Source organism: Sinocyclocheilus grahami, unplaced genomic scaffold, assembly GCF_001515645.1.
Source record: "Sinocyclocheilus grahami isolate Dianchi unplaced genomic scaffold, SAMN03320097.WGS_v1.1 scaffold530.1, whole genome shotgun sequence".
Lineage (NCBI taxonomy): Eukaryota > Metazoa > Chordata > Actinopteri > Cypriniformes > Cyprinidae > Sinocyclocheilus > Sinocyclocheilus grahami.
Genome location: NW_015505709.1, coordinates 846757 through 868609, shown reverse-complemented (window position 1 = coordinate 868609; position 21853 = coordinate 846757). Strand labels below are relative to the sequence as shown.

Below are 21853 nucleotides of genomic sequence, written 5' to 3'. Positions count from 1 at the left end.
TGCTCCGGGTGTGTGTTCACACTGCTCCGGGTGTGTGTTCAAGGTGTGCGTGTTCACTGCTGTGTGTGTGCGCACTTTGGATGGGTTAAATGCAGAGCACTAATTCCAAGTATGGGTCACCATACTTGGCCACATGTCACTTCACTTCACTTTTTATATTACCACACTTCCTTTCACCATATTTTCAACTCCAGCATTTTGAATATAATTCAGGTCCTGTGACTCACTGGTTTAATTACGGGTTTGTTTGAAAAAGTATAATTTCAGGGTTGTCTCCTGCCTCCCTGTAACCACTTTTCAAACCAAACCTCCGCCTTGTTGTAAAGGATAACGGCACAATGTTAAAAACATCCTGCTGAATAAATCATCTGAAAGCACTGAAACATGGTTGCTGGTTTATAGCTGCCCTGTTGAAAAAACCAGCATATGCTGGTTAGGTATGTTTTGATGCTGGGATGCTGGTTTAAGCTGGTCCTTTGCTGGTTTATGCTGGTCCTTTGCTGGTTTAAACTGGTGCTTTGCTGGTTTAAGTGTTGTAAAGGATAACGGCACAATGTTAAAAACATCAAAACATCCTGCTGAATAAATCATCTGAAAGCACTGAAACATGATTGCTGGTTTATAGCTGCCCTGTTGAAAAAACCAGCATATGCTGGTTAGGTATGTTTTGACGCTGGGATGCTGGTCCTTTGCTGGTTTAAGCTGGTCCTTTGCTGGTTTAAGCTGGTCCTTTGCTGGTTTAAGCTGGTCCTTTGCTGGTTTAAGCTGGTCCTTTGCTGGTTTAAGCTGGTCCTTTGCTGGTTTAAGCTGGTCCTTTGCTGGTTTAAGCTGGTCCTTTGCTGGTTTAAGCTGGTCCTTTGCTGGTTTAAGCTGGTCCTTTGCTGGTTTAAGCTGGTCCTTTGCTGGTTTAAGCTGGTCCTTTGCTGGTTTAAGCTGGTCCTTTGCTGGTTTATGCTGGTCCTTTGCCAGCACATGACCAGCATAAACCAGCAAAGGACCAGCATCCCAGCGTCAAAACATACCTAACCAGCATATGCTGTTTTTTTCAACAGGGGGGGTCCAGTTTGGTTTAAACGGTTGACCAGCGGAAGTACAGTACAGAGCGGTAAACATAAGCAATGGTTTTGCAGAATTTGATGATTCCCCATTCATGCACATAGAAGCCAAGGTGACTGCAGATTGAACTGCTCTCTTAAAGATTTTTTTTTCCCGATTACCATTTTAGCAGCTTTTTTTTTTTACCAGATTAGCAGCTACCAGAGAACTAGCCGAGCTGGTAGATCATTGTGGACCAAAAAACAAACCAGCTACAGCACATCTCCATTATCATCATGCAGTCCTGTTCTCATTGGTGATTTATTGACTAATTCATCATCGTTAATTATCTGTCTCAACTCAGAGATATGAGGATCATTCAGAATGAAAACTACATCCCATTTAAAACATTCATCTTAGCTCAACATCGCTCACAGCAGCCCAGACAGCTGAAGAGGACAAAACCCCTGGTTGTGTTTAATCATTCATAGCACATGAGGAGAGCTGGACATGATCCGCATACATTCATCCTGACTGCAAATCACCCTATTTAAAAAACACTTGTGTGTTTTGCTGTGTGCCCTGTTCATGATGATCTAATAAGTATCTAAATACACCTCTCTATATCTTTCATAACAGAGCATAGCAATCAAAGCTTCTGGAAGGAGCTCTACATAATTTTAGATGGTTCCCATAGAAACACCATGCAGAAACCTATTTTTAAATGGTCGAAGAAAGTCGTTCTCACTCTGTTTAGACTAATAGGAGCTGACTAAAGAGGACAAACTCTAGTGTCAATTCTTAGACCACAAAACTGCAGTTGAATACAATTTGCATGCTTCTAAGACATATTATGTACTTTTCAATGTTTTCATTGGCTTAATTTCACACACAAAACAATGCTGTGCGATGGTAATGTCTGATGCCTTTGTTCAATCCACCCACTGCTTAGACGTGACACCAAAAATCTATAAAACATGAAAGGTCAAATAGAATAAATAGGAGTCTGACCTGTTGTCTCAGAGGAGATGCTGAGTTTGAATTTAGAGAAATTTAATTCAAGCTCTGTATTAACGCTGTAAAGACTTTTAGTTGACTATGGCAAGATTTTTTCAAGCAAGCATGCAACATGAAAAACACAGTGGTGAGACTTCCTGTGCACAGGCTGAAGGCTACATGTTTAAAAGGCGCATTTGCTTTTCCCTTTATTCATTCATCGTATATTCAGTAGGTCTGCTAATTTTCCAGGGGAAAAGTTTTAAGATAAGATAAGTGCCTCCAGTTATATACAGGAAAAGCCTATAGCAATGTACGAGAGATGAAAGATTTGACGCACCAAGGATCTAATTTCTTCCCACGTTGTTGCTGAATAGTGCCAAACTGATTAGACTGAGCTTTCATTTTGAAATAATGTCCCTGTGTGTATTTACTGACACCAGTCCCAACAGATGACAACAAGTTTGTTTTATTCCATATCATTAAACCAATCCATCAATGAGCACAACAGTCCACTGCAATTGAATTGTTCATTTAGAATCAAATCTGTTCAAGCAAAACCTAAACTATGGACGTGTGGGAAATCATTCTCTCTCATTTCAAATGTGTGTGCTTTGCTCACGTTTTTCTCACATGAAGTTAACTGCATTATTTAGGACTAGAGCCCGACCGATATATCGTTTTGCCGATATTATCGGCCGATATCAGCCTGTAGCATATATATATCGGTATAGGCGAATATGCCGCCGATATGAATTTTTTTTTTACAAAACATATAATGCAGATAAAATGCTTGAAATTGTGTAATTACTTAGTTTGTCCAGCAGAGCGCACTCCATTGTTTGCTACTGGCAACCTGGATGAAATGCTTTTGAAGATTAAGTCTATGGAATACCATTGAAACTTTGAACGGCCATATCTCCTTAACGGCACGGCGAACCCGCACCAAATTCGGGGGATCCCTTCAGCTCAAGGACCCCTCTCGAACGCGAATCGAGTGTACGTCTAGAGGCCCGCTTTCGAATGAGACCCCTCCTGCGTCGATAGCCCCCGGGGTTCGAGAGTTACGGGTGGTTAAATTCACAGTCCGGCGCCGACCGATCTGTCGATCCCGGGGGGCTACCGACGCGAGGAGGGTGGCGTTCGAGAGGGCTCCTCGAGTTGAAGGGATCCCCCGAATTTGGTGGAGAATCCGGCGCGTTCGCGAGATAGTGACACCAGTCAACACTTTCACTTCAGTAATTAGGTCTCTTGTTCAGCAGCAGCATTCAAGTGTTGTCTTATTTGACCGTAAGTGCCCTACGAATGTGGACTTCACATGATATTCCGCCATAATTCCAGTTACAAGGGAACATACACGTTACATTCAAAGGGCATTAAAGTGCACGAGACGTGAATTTATATTGTATCTATTTACAGAGGTATATTATGTCACACTTCACACTTCTCTAGTAAGTTTTGTCTGTGTGTGAAGACAGTAGCGCAAATCCGTGAATGAATGTTTTGAAGTGAAATAAACTTTAACGGAATAAAGTTGAATGGAATTTAATTGAATTAAAGTTGAATAAACTTCAACTTTACTGTTCAGTGCACTGATGTCAGACTCATTTTGGATAATAAAGTTTATTGTTAAATTGTTAAATGCCTTGCCTCCATTACATATCTCTGTCACGTCATTATAAGTGTTTGATCACCACATTTGAGTGATCATTGCAAAAAATGTGTATATGTATAGACAGTATATTCTGTTTATGTATATACTGTATTCTAAATATAGTACCAGTCAAATGTGTGGACAAACAAATGGGAAAGTGTCCAAACTTTTGACTGATTCTGTACTATAACATACACAAAGAATATCGGCCGATATATCGATATCGGCCTTTTTTTTACTCCCTAATATCGGTATCAGTATCGGCCCCAAAAACCCCATATCGGTCGGGCTCTATTTAGGACTACGTCGCTTTGGAATATTAGTCGCAGCACATTTCAGATGATTAAAAATACGGCAAATGAACATGCTAAAATATGCTTGGATTGATTTGTATGTACAGTGACTTGGAGAGGATCACTCACATTCAGTAGGGCCTCCTGCCTCTGGGGGAGTGAAGACAGCTGTGATTCTGAGTGGTAGAGGGTCATGCCCTTCCGCAGGACTCGCAGGTCTCCCAGATTACGCTGCCGAATGACACAAGAGGGAAAGAGAGACATTATGACTCAGTGCATTTTAAATATCCCATTGAACTAAACATACTTCACTGTTCTCAGAGAAAATAGGAGTGGCAAGAAAAAAGTTGTGCGTGAAAGAAAGTTTTTTAAGTCTGGAGATCACAACCAGTATGAGAAAAGAGGATAAATGATTAATAGAAATTGAGAATATCTGCTTTAAAGGGATAGTTCACTCTAAAAATGATAGATCTGTCATTTATTCACCTTTAAATTGTTCCAAACCCATGTGTGTTTTTCGCAGTTGACGGTAACCATTGACTTCCATAGTATTTTAAGGAAGTCAATAGCTACTGTCAACTGTTTGGTTACTAACGTACAGGTTTGGAACAAGTGGAGGGTGAGAAAATGATGACAGAATTTCCATTTTGGTGTGAACAATCCCTTTAATTAAAAGAGAGAAAAAAATTGTACCATTTATTTACTCCCCTGTTGAAAAAACAACAACAAAAAACCAGCATGGTTAGGTATGTTTTGAAGCATAGCAGCTGGTTTGAGCTTGTCATGTGCTGGTCCTTAGCTGGTTTAAGCAGGCCATGTGCTGGTCTTAAGCTGGTCCTATGCAACTAGCTCCTGCTTAAACCAGCTCAAACAAGCTTCCATGCTTCAAAACATACCTAACCAGCATATGCTGTTTTTTTCAACAGGGTCTTGACTAACTCTTGGCTAGCTGGACTAGCTTGAAAAATGTTATTGAAACAGATTTGGAGATTTTGGTCTTTTCTCACTCAAGCAGAGCTGTGTGTCTATTACCCACATAGAAAATAACTACCTGGGGCTGTTTCTTATGTGGGACATTCCTACTAGATTTATTCAACTTCCATCCATGAAAGTGTTCCATTGCTTGATGCTCAGGAGATGCACATTTGCCGTCATGTTTGTGAGATGACACATTCCTGCATATCGATAAAATCAGAGTGATCAAGTTTCGAAATAGGAGGTCTGACATCAATGTTGCGCTCTGTTGCACTTTCCCAAGTGTGAAGTTTGAAATCCAGAGTTTCCGAGATGAATGGAACTCAGCACCAGAACAAACTCCCACACAGCTTCCTGCCATCCTTTAGGTATTCTTGTCCATAGAAAGTAAGCTGGAATCTCTTCATGCTGCTATAATAGAGACACCCACAGGCTCCAGCTGGCATCATCTCTAATCACCAGTGATCCTTATGACGTTTTCAATGTCTTGCTTTCATGTTCCCTGAATGCATGTGATCACTATAAGAAAGACCTATATATAACCCTGTCACTCTCTTTTAGAAGAGAAACTGTTTTATAAAAATTTTACTTGATAATATTTCAGTGTGGGAGGTACAAAAAATCATTTAGTTGCAGTTATTATTGTATTTTAACACATATTTTAATTATTTTACAAACATATAATTTGCAGGGGCCCAGAGCCCACTAGAGGGCCTCAGCAAATTTTCAAGGGGGCCACAGGATGACTTAAAAGTATTTTAATTTAAGAAATATTATTAAAATAATCAAACTCTGATCTATATTAAAATGTCAAACTATCAATAACTATTAAACCACTAACTAATAAATAAAAATAACTATTGTCTTTCAAAAACATACAGTTCTTGAAACTTATGGGACCAAAGAATAAAACAAAATAAACAAACAAACAAACAAACAAACTGAGGATTATTAATTTAGTATATTGGTAACACTTTACAATAAGGTTAATTAGTTAACATAGTTAACAACTTTATTTAACATGAACTAAGAATGAACAATACTTCTACAACATTTATTAATCTTAGTTCATGTTAATTTCAACATTTACAAATGCATTATTAAAATCAAAAGTTGTGCTTGTTAACATTAGTTAATGCACTGTGAATTAACATGAACATTATGAGCATTAATGAACGACTATTTTCATTAACTAACGTTAACAGAGAACGTGAACAAATACTGTAATAAATATATTGTTCATCGTCATTCACTTTATTTAATACATTAACTAACATTAACTAATGCAACCTTATTGTAAAGTGTTACCAGTATATCAATACTTTCAGTTTCTGATATTTAATGTTTGTATGCTTGATTGTTAAAAAAACATAACTCTTCAGTTCTAAAATAACATATTATCCTTGGAGAGTTTTCTATCCTTCACTTATCAGGATATTCATCCTCTCTTCATTATGACTGCTTGTTGAGAAATGACCACACAGCTGTGTAACACAGCTCTTCTCCAACAATTCTAACAGAGATGTATTTTTTCTGCGAAAGACAAAGGACATAAAAACCAGAGGGACCAGAGGGGGTGTGGAATTATATACAATGGGTTCCAGAAGTCAAAAGTGCTTCTATGCTGCTTTTTTCACACATTTTTGTCTAGACATATCTTTGTTTTTGAAACGAACCTGAAAGCACTGAGGAAGTGTCAGAATTCCTGTAGACTGACGATATTTTTTATCATTGTGGCAACAAGAATGATACCTGCACTGCTGGAATGCAACCTGTTTAAAGGGCCAAAATTCCTCACTTGACGGTGCTGTTGCTCTGACGACATCAGAAAAATTAATTAGTGAAACATGACTACAAGTAAATGTTTCACACATGTTACCATCATATTAGGAATGGATATGATTATCCTGTCACTCAACAACAGAATAGTCAGTTGCTGAGGTCACTACACTGTTAGGGGCCGTTTACATGACAACGTTTTCAGCCAAAAATGGGAAACTTTTTATGCGTTTTGCCTGTTCGTTTACACGACAATGGCGTTTTGGTGCCTGAAAACGCATATTTTTGAAAACGGGTTTTAAAGTGCAAGTTTTTGGAAACACCACCGTTATCGTTTCCATGTAAACAACTTTGAATCTATGGAAATCTTTGAAAACGGTGACCTCATGCACGTGCGTAGTACGTGTTAGGTATGAAGACATGCGCAGTACGTGTCGATTTTAAAGGCAAGCGCGAACAAACATACACAACAATGGCGGAGTACATGGTACTGTTGTTGCAGTTTAAGAGTTTGCCAACGCTTCTTCAGCAAAGTGTGGATTTACTTCACCAATATTACAACCAACAGCGGCGACGCATCATATACAACATATAATCGTCACTTCCCTACAGGTACTGTTTACTAACAAGGTGACAGCGCCAACTACTGGCCTGCAGGGGTGTGAAGTAACAAATTACAAATACTCACGTTACAGTAATTAAGTAGTTTTTATCAGTAATTGTACATTTTTGAGTAGTTTAAAAATTTTGTACTTTTACTTTTACTTGAGTACATTTTAAGTGATGTATCGGTACTTTTACTCCGCTATTTTCCTCCGTTTGTGGTCGTTACATGCTTATTTTTATTTTATTTTTATCCATCAACATGATTGGACAGATAGTAATAGGTCTCGTGACTTTCGTCAAATCAAATTGTGCGTAGAAAACTTTAAACGCCAACTGTTTATCATGGCTGCTGGAAGTGCATTCTTCAAGCATCAATTCCGTCGCAACTTAATATGTTAAGGTAAATTTCGGATTTCTGCTTACTAAATGATTTGTATATATGCTTGCCTATCTACACGGCCTGAAATTTGGTGTGAGGTTGCGGGTATTGCGTACAGTGTTAACTCCCGCAAGTGCCACATTAGGTAAATTGGATCACTCACTTGGATAAGTCGTTGTTGCTTGTTGAAATTGTTGACTTTTGATGAGTTTGAGCGCCATGATGTGCGCTGTGAAAAAGTGTGTTGGAAACACAAATTGAGGACCAATCTACACCTTATTGATGACCCGTGGCGTTAATATACTGCATCTGTGCCAGCGCGTGATCTAATAAAACTGCAGCTCGTTAATAAACGTTTTTTTTTTAATCCATTTTATACAATCTGCCTTCAATTAGCAAGTGCACTCGCGCATAAACAATTTTCAAGTTCAACACTTTTTGTTCCGTTCAGTTGTGGATGCTGCTGATTCACCGAGACCGCCGCGGCTCAGCAAAGAGACATGTGTGTGTGTTTTCCTTTGAAAAAGTATCCCCAGAAATACCTTGCTATTTCATGCATTTTTCCTTACAAATTGTATTATCAGCATAAAAATTTGAGTAAATGTGTAAAAGGTATGGCATGAATTTGCCATCTTTCTAGAACAATGTGCATTTATGTTAAAATTGTAACATAAATGATCAAGTTGAGTTATTCTTATATCTTTATTGCAAAACGCTAAAACTGGCACTGTTTTGGAGAGAAATGGGCTCTCATTTTAACCCATATCATGATGTGTGATGCTGAACTATGAGTTTCTAATGGTGTTTGTATTTGCACTGTTCTAAACATTAATATTTTATGTGCAACAACAGCATGCTGTATCAATTTTAAATATCATGTGTAAGGCCACTGAGACAAACTTTATTTCATTTTTTCAAACTTTATGATTTAAATGGGGATGATTGTACTGAGAATAACTTTCATCTTTTCTTCAACTGAATACTGTCTCTGTGCTGTTTTGATGTATTTTAAAGAGTTGGCAGTCAAAATTAAAACTGCTGGATGATAGATATTCTTCATTCTTTATGACAAACAAGATAATGTGAATTTACAGAATGTACAACGTTTTTAAAATATACAAATTGCGGTGTACAGCGTTTATTATGATGGGGTAGAATCCACAGCTCAGTACTCACTACTCAATACTCATGAGTACTTTTAAATAGGCTACTCTTTTACTCTTACTCAAGTAGTTTTTTGGACAAGTACTTTTACTCTACTCACACTACATTTTTTGGAAGGTAAAAGTTATCTTACTTGAGTATATTTTTTCAGTACTCTTTCCACCACTGCTGGCCTGGCATATGTAATACAGCGTTTTTGGCCGTTTTCGCGAATATGTGTAAATGCGAATTGTTTTGAAAATGTTGTCGTGTATACGTGAAATAATTTAAAAACACAAGGGAAAAACTTTTCCGTTTTTGACTACGTTGTCGTGTAAACGTAGCCTTAGAGAAAAAAAAAAACTTTAAATGCACCAGTAATCTTCTGCCAGGTCATTACCCAGTCATTTTAGACATTTCTGTTAACCCTAAAACACTATGCAATTAAGTGTGACATTCAAAAAAAAAGGTAAAACACATGTAAAAACAAGCTACAAAAGCTCTCACTGGGATGACATCTTTTCAAAATGAACTAATATGTACCATTTCTGGTACTAATATGTACTTTTGAGGTATTAATATGCACCCTTTAGGGGTAAATAATACAAAAGTGTACCTTCTGAAAAGGTACCGCCCCAGTGACAGCTTTTGTACCTTATTTATGAGAGTGTATGATGGACCCTAATAACAAGGTCTCTTTATGACCGACTAGTCAACTAATCAATTCAGACAACCCAAAATCCAGTTAGCTTTGAAAATATGCACAACGTTACTTTGCTGGGCAGTCAAATATGATTTTAAGCAATTCAAGACAGACAGTGCTAAAACACAGAGAGGTGCATTCTCTTAGAGAAGATATGGGATGATGCCCAAGATAGATAAGTGGGCATTTATTAACAATTTAAATATGTTCACATTCATCTTTACATCCATCAGTTTGTCAGACATGAAAAATTGACGCTGCACTACCTGTGCTGCTTGAATAAATGATAAGATCGGAAAGACGTTTCAACACAGAGGGACAAGCATATGAGCTCATGCGCCAGAAGCCCCCGAGCACAGCCCAGCATGTTAGCACAAGCACTAAGCCTAGCATGCCATTGTACACACCAGCTTTTGAAGTCACCAAGAATGTGAATGTAAAGATAAGAAACAAGCAAGAAGAGAGCTAGGAGGACATAGAGCTCCACCACCACTGAGCAAAAGTGTGGTAAAATTACCTTCATGGACAGCTTTGATAAGCTATAACGGCTACAGGGCTGGAGAACACAAAACACATTTCACAAACCAATTAAACAAATACAAGTACATGTTCATACAGTTTCTTCACAAGGGCTAGCATAACCAGGTTAACTATTCAGATAATAATGTTTGGACTTCTTATGTATGGTTTTGAAGGACATTCAACATTAGATTGTCATCTGATGTCACTAGATGGGAAGGAATGCACTCCTTTCGTTTGTCTTCATTTTGCATTTGTGTAACAAAAATATCCATATTTAAAACTTTATAAACGGTAATCTCTAGCTTCCGCTCACTGTATTTTTCTTACAAAAATGCATTGATTCACTTCAAAAGGCCTTTATTACCCCCCTCCCAGAGCCGTGTGGAGCACTTTTTATGATGGATGGATGCATTTTTTTGGCCTTCAAATTCTCGACCTCCAATTCACTGCCATTATAAAGCTTGGAATAGCCAGGACATTTTTTAATATAACTCCTATTGTATTCGTCTGAAAGAAGAAAGTCATATACACCTATAGGATGGCTTGAGGGTGAGTGAATCAAGGGGTTAATTTTCATTTTTGGGTGAACTATCTATTTAATAAATTGATTTTGTTGATTTCATGGGGTCTTTCACCAAATTTAGCTTCTAATGCGAAACATTAGCCTATGATTGGGCTCCAAATTAAAAACCAAATTGTCCACACAAGTACAATGTTCTTTGTTTTTCGATTTTCAATTTCAAAGACTGCTAATCAAAATTAAAGCCATTGGCAAAATAATTAAGGCAAAGGAAATACTGAAAAAATATCTAATATTACAGAACAACAATTACATTTCAAACACACTGCTGCACATGCAGTGCACATTATTAGTTGAAGCATTTCTAAAAACTAAACCACAATCAGGCAAAAATTACACGATCAGGTGTGTGACCAGTTTCTACCAGGTCATGAATGATGTTCATCAGCAAAATTAAGACTTTCTGGACCGTTCCAAAAACAGACCTTTCATTCTCAGGGTCATGTGGGATTAAAGTAAGTTATGTCATGACAACTCTCAGAGGGATTGGCATGGTAATGTACATGACAATGTTAATGTATTTGGTCTTGGCGGAATAGATCTGCTACGCTGCTGCTGCGGCAGAGCAAGTACCGAGACTTGCTACTGCCAATATATCCACAACATGCTGCTGTGAGCATGTAAGAAATACTGCTGCTGCAAATATAACATACATAAAATAACCCCCATTAGGGATGTAACGATTCACTCAACTCACGATTCGATTCGATTCACAATTATTATAATTTTTTTTAAGACAAATTATAAATTAAATGTGTCCTTTTATTATTGCTTGGACAAAATGCTGCACATTTCTTTGTGAAATTGATATATAATACTATAATAATATACTAATATCGCACTTGCATATTACTGCTCTTTGTTGGTTTTGATTGCTTCTATTGTCCTCATTTGTAAATCGCTTTGGATAAAAGCGTCTGCTAAATGACTAAATTTAAATATAATGTAAATGTAAATAACAAAACTAAATTGAAATTTTAAAACAAGCCCCAAATCAAATAAATAAGTAACACAAATAAAATAAATATCTTCATATAAACAAAATAAGGCTTTGTCTGTGCTCTTTCCATTTAAAATTAGAAGCAACCACTGCATTTTAATCTTGATCCAAACAAAGATGCTGCATACATGCAACATGAGCAGTTTTTTAAAATAAATTAGATTGAATAGTTTCGAAATTTGAAGCAAAAACAGAATGGTTTGACTTCAGTTTTGTGAAACTATAAATAAAAATATCTGCATGAAACAGCAAAGCTGAATGAGATGCAGATTCACTCTCCGCCAGCAGGTGGCGCTTAAAGCGTTCCCTGGTTTCCGCTGTAAACAAAGCAGCGCTGCACTTATGAACTTTAATATGCATTATACAGAGGCAAGATGAAAAGAAAAAATACTATCTAAACTTTTCTAAAGACAGTAAGTTCCCCTCAGACATGCATTCATATAAACTCCTACCCCTAAATGAATCGCGATTTGTTTAGCATCTCAACCGATTTGAATCGTCACATATTTGAATCGATTTTCAACCGGCTCGCAGTTAATCGTTACATCCCTAACCTCCATATAGCATACATGACTCACCTCGTAGCAGATCTATACAGGTGGAGCTGGGGAAGGTGGAGGGTTTCTGAAGCAAGCTGCAACTGCTACGGCAAGCACTAGTCATATATCTGAATGTTGAGCAGCGAGCTCATTGGCTACCGATACAGGAGAGAACCAATCAGATGTGCCATGTGATAATGATGTCATTAGGTCAGATTAAGTTAGACCTATCGGACTGCGCCATCTAGAGTTTCATGCCAGAACTCTGTATTTGCAAACCAAAGTGTCATTTATCAAAACCTGAAATGGCTTTTAGGAAAAGCTTATTGTAGGCATCCTGGGAAATCAAGAGTTCAGCTCAGTACATGTGCGCTCTCAGGACAGCGTTCTCTGAAGGACTGAGCTCTCGTCTGAATTAATCTTGCTTCAAGTGAATTCACTCTTTCTCAGAGGACTGCAGCGATGAGACGCACACTGTTTTCTCTTATTTGACCAGAGGGAGAAAGTAACTCTCTTGCATTTTAATCATAGCTTTACAAAGTGCTTTCCATCCTGGGGATAAAATGCTTTCAGACGTTCCATGCACGATGTTCCACATGTTCAGCGAAAGAGACTCAAATAGATATGCCTCGAAAAGGCACAACAATTTAATTGGAACGCCGTCTGGTACACCCACATCCACTGCAAGACAGAGGGGGGCTGGCAATGAAAACGTAATGAGGATATATGATTAAAAGAGAATTATTGCAAATTCAAGGACTCTTTCAAGTCTGTGGCCATGCCAATACTCTCGGCTTTGTTTCTATGAATACTGTGATGAATGCAACCTACAAAGGCCTTCATATGAACTGCTTTGTAGTTAGTATTTCCAGTGCCCACACAGTGTTTTCATTTTCACTGGAAACAGAATAAATCACCCAAAAATGAAAATGTAGTCATCACTTTTGCTCCACCATGTCATTCTGACCTTCTTTCTTCCAAGGAACACAAGGTGAAATGCTAATGAATGCTCTGGCTGCTCTTTTGCATGATGAAAGTGAAAGGGGATCTGGAATGTCAAAAATTTATATATTTTTCAACAATACGACTTGTTTAGTATATTCCAAGCTTTAATGAATCCACAACACAGCCATGATGGAGGTCACATTTATGTTCTGATGCCAAACCTGAGATATGCAGTAATAGCAACATGTTTGAATGGATGTGGACAAAACACATCAGAGAACACAATTTAGAAAAATGACATCCCTTATATTCAAACCAAAAATAAATTACAGTATGAAATGTATACAGGTGCATCTCAATAAATTAGAATGTCGTGGAAAAGTTCATTTATTTCAGTAATTCAACTCAAATTGTGAAACTCGTGTATTAAATAAATTCAATGCACACAGACTGAAGTAGTTTAAGTCTTTGGTTCTTTTAATTGTGATGATTTTGGCTCACATTTAACAAAAACCCACCAATTCACTATCTCAACAAATTAGAATATGGTGACATGCCAATCAGCTAATCAACTCAAAACACCTGCCTTCCATTCAAAAGTTTGGAATTTTTGATGTTTCTGAAAGAAGTTTCTCATGCTCACCAAGTTTATTTGTTCAAAAATGCAGTAACATTGTTACAAAAAATATTGAACAAGTACACAAGTAATATTGTCATAATATTATAACAATTTAAAATAACTGTTTTCTATTTTAATATATTTTATTCCTGTGATGGCAAAGCTGACTTTTCAGCTCATTACTCCAGGTTCAAGGCCACATGATCCTTCAGAAATGCTCATTTGATGCCCAGTTATTATCACTTATTATAAGTGTTCAATTATCAATAATGGCTCTTGAAAACAAACTTAGAAATGTTGAAAATCTCCTTTGTAACATTACAAACATCTTTAATTTCACATTTGATCAATATATTCTTGCTGAATGAAAATATTAATTAATATTTTTTTCTTTTTTAATCTTACCTTAGTATGTTTTGAATGGTACTGTATCACAGTTTCCACAAAAAAAATAAAAAATAAAAAAATCAGCTGTTTTCAGTTTCGAAAATAATGCAACTGTTTTCGATATCGAAAATAATAATTAATGTTTCTTGAGAAGCCTATCAGCATATTAGAAAGATTTCTAATGAAAAAAATTATTATTTTACATTGAAATCTGGAGTAATGATGCGGAAAATTCAGCTTTGCATCACAGGAATAAATTACATTTTAAAATATTTTAAAGTAGAAAACAGTAAAAATATTTCACAATATTACTGTTTTTCTGTATTTTTATTTTTATTTATTTTTATTATTATTATCATCAAATAAATTCAGCCTGGAAAAGCTTTGGTCAACATAAAAAAAATTATTATTCAAAACTTTTGACCGGTATATATATATATATATAGATTGATTGATTAAAGAAATAGATTAACAGATTAACTGATTCTCAAAACAATTAAACTATCCTTTTACCTGCAAGTACAGCTTTAAAATAGGAAGCTCTGTGAAGCTATGAAATGTAATTGCTCTCAGTTTTCCAAATATGAACCTTTTTTTTCTACCTACACATCTACACAAGCTGGAGGTGAAAGAAGGCCTATTCAAGTGCAGAGGAGAGTGGGCTGTAATGCTGTTCTGCTGGATGGGTTCACAGTAAGTGGTTTGTTGTAGAAATCTGTACTATGGTGGGTGAATACATTTGTGACATTTGGTGATAGGCAGATTGATTGTAGTGCCTTCAGCATAAATAGGTGAACTTTAAATGCTCTTTCGGTTGGTAAAACCCACTCATTCTCCACAAGGGAGGTAAAATTGAGGCCACAGACGCTCAGAGATGCCCACACAATCTCTGCGTGACGGTAAGCTGCTCCTTCTTCCTGCCGGAGGGGATGCTGTGTGCCAATTTAATGAAATTAAAGATTGGCTGCCTCTTTCGTAACCCCAAACTGCCACCATTAATGCCACCAATGGAAAATCTAGGTCTAGATTACTCATATTTTCAAGTGCTTTAGGAAGAAAGCATGTTGTTAACTCAGTCCTTACTTGTGACAGCAGTTTGTTGTTATTGTCCTCTAGAATCCGGACCTTGGTTTCTAGCTGGCGAATGTAGTTTGAGGATGCATCTGTAAGACAAAGAAAGGAAAAGATCAATTAGAATCCTAAAGTGAAAAAAAATCTACAGTAGTAGAACTAGAGATTTAGTGAATTCGTTGTTGTTTAATTCCATACACTAACTCATTTTTTATTCTACTGAACTAAACAAACAGCCCTAAACAAGATATCTTGTTTTTCAAGATCATCAACACTAATTGGCACATCAGGTGAAACATTTTGAAGTCATTCTTGCCCAAAAAGCACATAGCTTTGACATTTTAAAACTGCTGGAACACTATCACAAGGTGAAATTTCAGTTTAATTAAAGACTTGAGAATACAGCCTGTGATCTATTTTGGGGTTTGTTTTGATTCAATTGATTCAGTTTACTTGATTTCTTATGCATATGTGATTTTAATTTAATCCCACGGTGATTTAAGCTTAAACGGTTGCTTAAACACAGTTGAGATCATTTCTGTTTTCTCTGTACACTTTGTCAAGGAATTCAAATGACCAAAAGAATAATTCGTGGTTTGATGTGGTCTGTACTGAGCTTGTAACTTTGGACGCAAGCAATCAATGAGTAATGCTGCTCATTTAATTCTGGGCTGGCATCAAGGTTCAGGCCAAGAATGCATGGAAAATTCATCTCATCACAGACTTCATATCATGCAAGTCTGAAACAAAAATAAAGGAATAATGCAAAACAATATTGAATTATAAGATTGCATATTACATTCTCAAGATCAAGTGAATGATAACTATTATATATATAACATACATGAAATTACCCCCATATAGCATACATGAATCACCCCGTAGCAGATCTATACAGGTGGAGCTGGGGAAGGTGGAGGGTTTCTGAAGCAAGCTGCAACTGCTACTGCAAGCACTAGTCATTTATTTGAATGTTGAGCAGCGAGCTCATTGGCTACTGATACAGGAGAGAACCAGTCAGCTGTGCCATGTGATAATGATGTCATTAGGTCAGATTGAGTTAGACCTATTGGACTGCGCCATCTAGAGTTTCATGCCAGAACTCTGTATTTTTGAATCGATTAATTGAAAAGGACCATTTGAACTGCGGTTTGTGAAAACAACTAGGAGCATTGTCACTCAGATTAGGACTTTACACTGGCATAAAATATTTCCTGTTTGTAAAATATAATACACTGCAATTTTACAACTGAAACACCTGGCATTCCGACCTTCTTGAGTTTCCTACCACGTACAATCTTGAGCATGAAATAAAGCACATACTTTGACTTATCCTTTTGAAACTATTTTAAAGGCATGCATGCATTTGATTCATTTGGCCATCCAAAGAGTAAAAACATGTGCCGAGTTAGCAGGGGAACTGTTACAGCCAAAAGTTCCTTATGTTTATGTGCACTGAATTCCCTTTTTGCTGATTTGAATCATTTAATCCAAGCACTCATGTTCAATGTTTAGCAAAAATGAAAGCCTTGCAATAATGTTGTTCATATTTCCTCTGAAATAAAGGAATCATTTTATTTGCTTAAGTAAGACATGACTGTTTTACAGGGTGTAGAATATGGGCGGTATTAGTTATTAGCCTAATAGATAAACCCACTGCCATGTCTGCGTAAAACCCTCAGCAGTGGACAGTGAGGCAGTGTTGGCGGTTGCAAATCCCTAGTGACACTCTAATCGAACTTCATCTGTTTGACTGAATGATGGGCACGGGCCAAGCCGATTAAGAATCAACTCTGATACACAAAACCCCGGACCAGCATCCTAGTGAAGAGATCCACCCACTACAAAAATCATTCCAACCAGAACCAGCTACTAGAAATAGGACTCCACTACCCAAAACAATTCAGTTTCCATCATTCTAGGGAGCTAAATGTTCTTGTCAGCATAACTCGGCACACAAAAGACAATTATAGCATAGTCATCAGATCTGGTGGTGTGAGAACAACATAACGGACCTTTAGCTGTAAGACACAGCTCAAAGAACAACGGCCATAGAAACACCTCTGTGTAATGTCTACTCAAATCCCAATGGCCTGATTCTAGATAACATCCAGTGCTTGTAGTGTCTTATTCAGTATTCCATACTCAAAACTAATACACTTACAGTGTAGTTTTGCATATGTTACATCATACAGTGCAGTATAAAAAAGAGCTGCAACACCGATTTGCCAAAATCTATAAAAATCACATTTGACATAAAAAGTTGCTCTGTGGCCCCCCAATTTCCCCCCATTTTTTTTTCTTTAGAATGAAACCATTTCATGCCACAGCATGCAGATCCAACTATACAGTGCAGTATAAAAAAGAGCTGCAACACCGATTTGCCAAAATCTATAAAAAATCACATTTGACATAAAAAGTTGCTCTGTGGCCACAATTTCCCCCCATTTTTTTTTCTTTAGAATGAAACCATTTCATGCCACAGCATGCAGATCCAACAAATTGTTCAAAACTGAAAAATAAAATAATTTTCATAAATCTCATAACCAAATCAATTTTAGAATTAAATGTATATAACAGTTCATATGCCAGTGCATAAATAGAATTTTACTGTTATATCCACCTTATTTTTAACGCAAGATTCTTAATAATTTGGTGTCATTCGCTTCCAGTTATTTCCCCTGTTCATATTGTAAACTGGTATGTTATATTATTTTAATTTATTATCATAATTATAAACACACTAGTCTGCAGCACAAATAGCTTTAAAGTTTAGTACACTTTGTGTTCTTCTAGTTATTTTTGCACATTAATGGAAAAAAAAATAGCTTACTTCCGCATTGCAAATTAAGTTGGACATGTTGCAAATTCAAAGCGATGTCAGTAAATTTCACTTCTATACAATTTGTCGAATTCAGTAATTTTAACTTAAACTATTGGGCATTATTTAAACCAGTTTGCTCCTTTAAAACCTCCAAAGTATTTGTTTTATAGGTGTGTTTGTATGGTTTATTGTGCATATCCGCACTCTTTATTGTTGCAATTTATATAGTACAAATTATATGTAATTCCTTTCTAGCACACATTGTAGGCCTATAGCATTTTGTAGTTTGAGACTCAGTTCTGAATGTATTAAGAGACAGCACTGCACAATGATCAAATAAATCTGATGTGCTGATCAGCTATTTGTGCATATTAGCTCAGTGAACTGACATGGATGTTTTTTCAACGTGGATGAGCATGTGGGGGTGGGGCAGCGGGTCTGTCCCTCTCGCTTTGTCACTTCCAATCGCATCAGCTATGCCATGACCCACTTCTATAGCCACCGCTGCGGCACAAGGCTCATGCGGGAATCTTCCGAATAGGCCACATGGGCAGCAGTTAAGCAGTCTTCATGACATCACAAGCAGCCCCTTCCAACAGCAGTCACACCCAAAGCCTACAAATGCAGCAGGGTTTGTTCAGAGAAAATTTAGATGAATTCCGACTTCTTGGAAACACGCTGATGAGCCTAGAGAAACGCTGTCATTCAGTTTCCTTTGAACATCTGTTGCAATACATTGGGCGCTGCCTACTGCGTGCAAGCATGTGTTTTAAATACAAATCAAAAACTGTGTGTGTGTGTGTGTGTGTGAATAACGCTGTGAGTCTTGAGGGAGAGAAACAGAAAGGAAAACTAGTGGGAAAAAACTCCAAGCGAAAGCTTTAAATGGGTGTGTGCGCACAAAGTTGCTGGATCAATTGCTGCAAGATGTAACAGTCCAAGCAGAAACAACAGTCCAAACAATAATTCATTCCATACAGTCTGACCTCATTCTGTTAGAAAACTACGGCATGGCAGACACTGAAACTACAGGAAAGCTACAGACCGGAGAGAGGGGGGAAAAACTAAATTCACTCTAAGAATTCAAACTTGGCTAAAAAGTCAAGTTTAAAAAAAATCTTGTTTAAAAGCCTGCACAACCTTTCTTGTCTCACTGGAGAAGTCAGAACAGATGAGAGGAGAAAACAAAGAATGTTAGCGAAAGACAGAAATAGATGGAAAGAAGACATGTTTGTATAGTGAGTTCATGTTCAGGCTATAGATTGTTTGATATCACTACTTCTCTATTAGGGACTTGGACAAACTAGTTTTTTAATACTGGAAAATGTACATTATATTCAAATTGTGCTACTTGTTGAGAAGACTTGTGCTATCACTGTTCTATCTGACAATTTTCACCTGACAATTGATAAAATGGCTGAAAAATCCCATAAGGTCCAGACACACCAAACCAACATCAATGAACTAGCGGCAATGACAGCCGACTGAAGTGTTGCCTCACATTGCCTGGGCCAAAAAATGTTTCGCTTGAAAACACCACAAAGACTACAGCCAACTACAAACTGTGTCTACAGACTTACACCAAAGGTGCAGACAGCAACCACCAGTTTAATGCATTGGATTTAAAAACACTTTAAATTGTACCAGATTACTATTTCAAATTATTACCAGCTCATGGACGATTTGTTTTTTTTGAACCAGCTCTATTAAAATCTGTTTACATTCTGCATGACTTAACAAAAATACTGAATCGTTTTAAAATAAAGCAATAAGAAGCCGTGGTTTACAGTGAATTTATAACAGTGAAGGGGCGTTGTTAGGCACGACGCGAAGCCCCCTTAGCTGATATAAATTCACTGTAAACCACAGCTTCATGGGGCTTATTGCTTTTATAAAACGGTTATTCCATATACGTAGTAAGGTTTCACAGAATAAAACAGAGCAAAACAGTATTCTTCCACCAAACAATGTAGTTCCTCAGAAACAGTTGTGGTTCCAACAAAGTGGTTGTCGAGAAACACACAGAAGTAAACAAAGGTGTATGCTTGTAGTGTAACGCGGCTCAACCAATCAGAATCAAGGATCGGAACTATCCGTTTTATAATGTTTTTTTTTCGAACACTCCCTCGCCTGCTATTCATCAGGCCTTACCAGGTAAACACATCCCACTTCTCAATAATCTCACACCTTCGGTTGCCATGTTGCGCTAGGAATTCAAACAAACAAAGCATCATATTAAAACCAAAAGCAGCACGACATGTGACTCAGATCTATGTAACTTCATTGAAACCAACAGTCATAATTCAAATCAATTAGTTGTTTTAACCAGGTTAATTGATATTAACATATCAAACAATAAAGAAAATGAATCAGACCTCCCAACACGACAGCTAATCTTAGGAGAAAATTGCTGTCAATGAGCACTGGTGGAAAGAGTGGTAATGAGGAGAACTGGTCACATACATGCAGAAAACAGCTGGACTCCCATTAAAGCAATACCATGAAAGTCACTGGGGTCTAAAACAAGACTGGACCCCACCGACTCATTGTATGGACAAAAACAGAAACCTTCTTTTGTGTTCTACAGAACACATTACAGTCATTACAGTAAGTCATTACAGTACGCCTTCACTCAATACCAAAGCTAGGAGAATTGTTTTTTACCTTTTTCTATCCCATTATAATATTCAAAGACAACTACAGGTAATTTGTATGCTGATTCTCCAGAAAGTGTAAATAATGTGACTTTGTGGCACTTTCAAGTAACATTTATTACTTTATACAATACAAATCATTTCAAAGCAGCTTCACATCAATAAACCGGAAAATAACAGTGTTGCAAATTCAGTTACTTCAATTTTAGCTGTAAAGCAGATCAAATGTCATTATTCAGCTTAATTTAGTTCAACGTTAATTCAATTTATATTAATAACAGTGTTAATGTTAACTTTAAAGGCAGTTCAGAAGACAACTGTGTCATTATTCAGCTCAATTCAGTTCAAGTCTTTTTTTTTCATCCGGTAGGGTCATTGCAGTCAAATCGATAATATTTCTGAATTTTAATTGTCTTATAAAACACCAGACCAGCGGAAAAGTCATTATTTTTGTCTTTCCGTTTACTACCACTAATAATACACTTGACACTTCACCTTTAAAGGGGTCATATGATGCGATTTCAAGTTTTCTTTTCTCTTTGGAGTGTTACAAGCTTTCGGTGCATAAAGAAGATCTGTAAAGTTGCAAAGACTAAAGTCTCAAATCCAAAGAGATATTCTTTATAAAAGTTAAGAGTCAGCCACGCCTACCTAAAACGGCTCGTTCTATCACGCCCCCACATATCTACGTCGCTATGTGGGAAGATTTGCATAACGCCTCCCAAATGTTCACGCAAAGAAAGAAGGCGTAACTTTTATTCTCGCTGTAATATTGTTGTTGCCGCCACGCCTCAGCTCACGCTAGGCCGCCGCCGCTCACTCTAGGCCACCGTGTGTGACGCTGTGTTTCGTTGTGAAAGCGAAACTACTTTGTTTGGCCTTCCAAAAATGGACGCGACTAGAAATCAGTGGTTAAGTTGTATTTACAACACTGTTCCAGAACACTTCAACCCAAATATTCAGATGTGAGCAGCATATTTTACGGAGGACCGTTTCCTGATCCTGGTAGAGTACAGTACATTTTAAATGTAACATGACATGTTTATTTTTTATAGCGGACTGCCTAAGAAATATAATTTTCTTTGTGGGGTCACTGGCACAACAGATCAGCTGTCTTGAAGATCAAGCTGGAGGAGGACCAAAGCTGGA

At 37.2% G+C, this 21853-nt stretch overlaps 1 protein-coding gene across 2 annotated transcripts in view; it reads right to left on the bottom strand.

Moving 5' to 3' along the window:
* Window positions 1–21853, bottom strand: part of LOC107555299 (coiled-coil domain-containing protein 85C-B) — a 45803-nt gene that overhangs the window by 5968 nt on the left and 17982 nt on the right. Inside the window, exons 2-4 of one of the 2 annotated variants that reach the window (XM_016238054.1) lie at window positions 15239–15318; window positions 10081–10119; window positions 4108–4209 (exon numbers count right to left, since the gene is read on the bottom strand). In XM_016238054.1, the coding sequence (XP_016093540.1) occupies window positions 4108–4209; window positions 10081–10119; window positions 15239–15318 (221 nt within the window). The remainder of the gene's footprint in view (window positions 1–4107; window positions 4210–10080; window positions 10120–15238; window positions 15319–21853) is intronic. The other variant, XM_016238055.1, reaches the window with a different exon arrangement.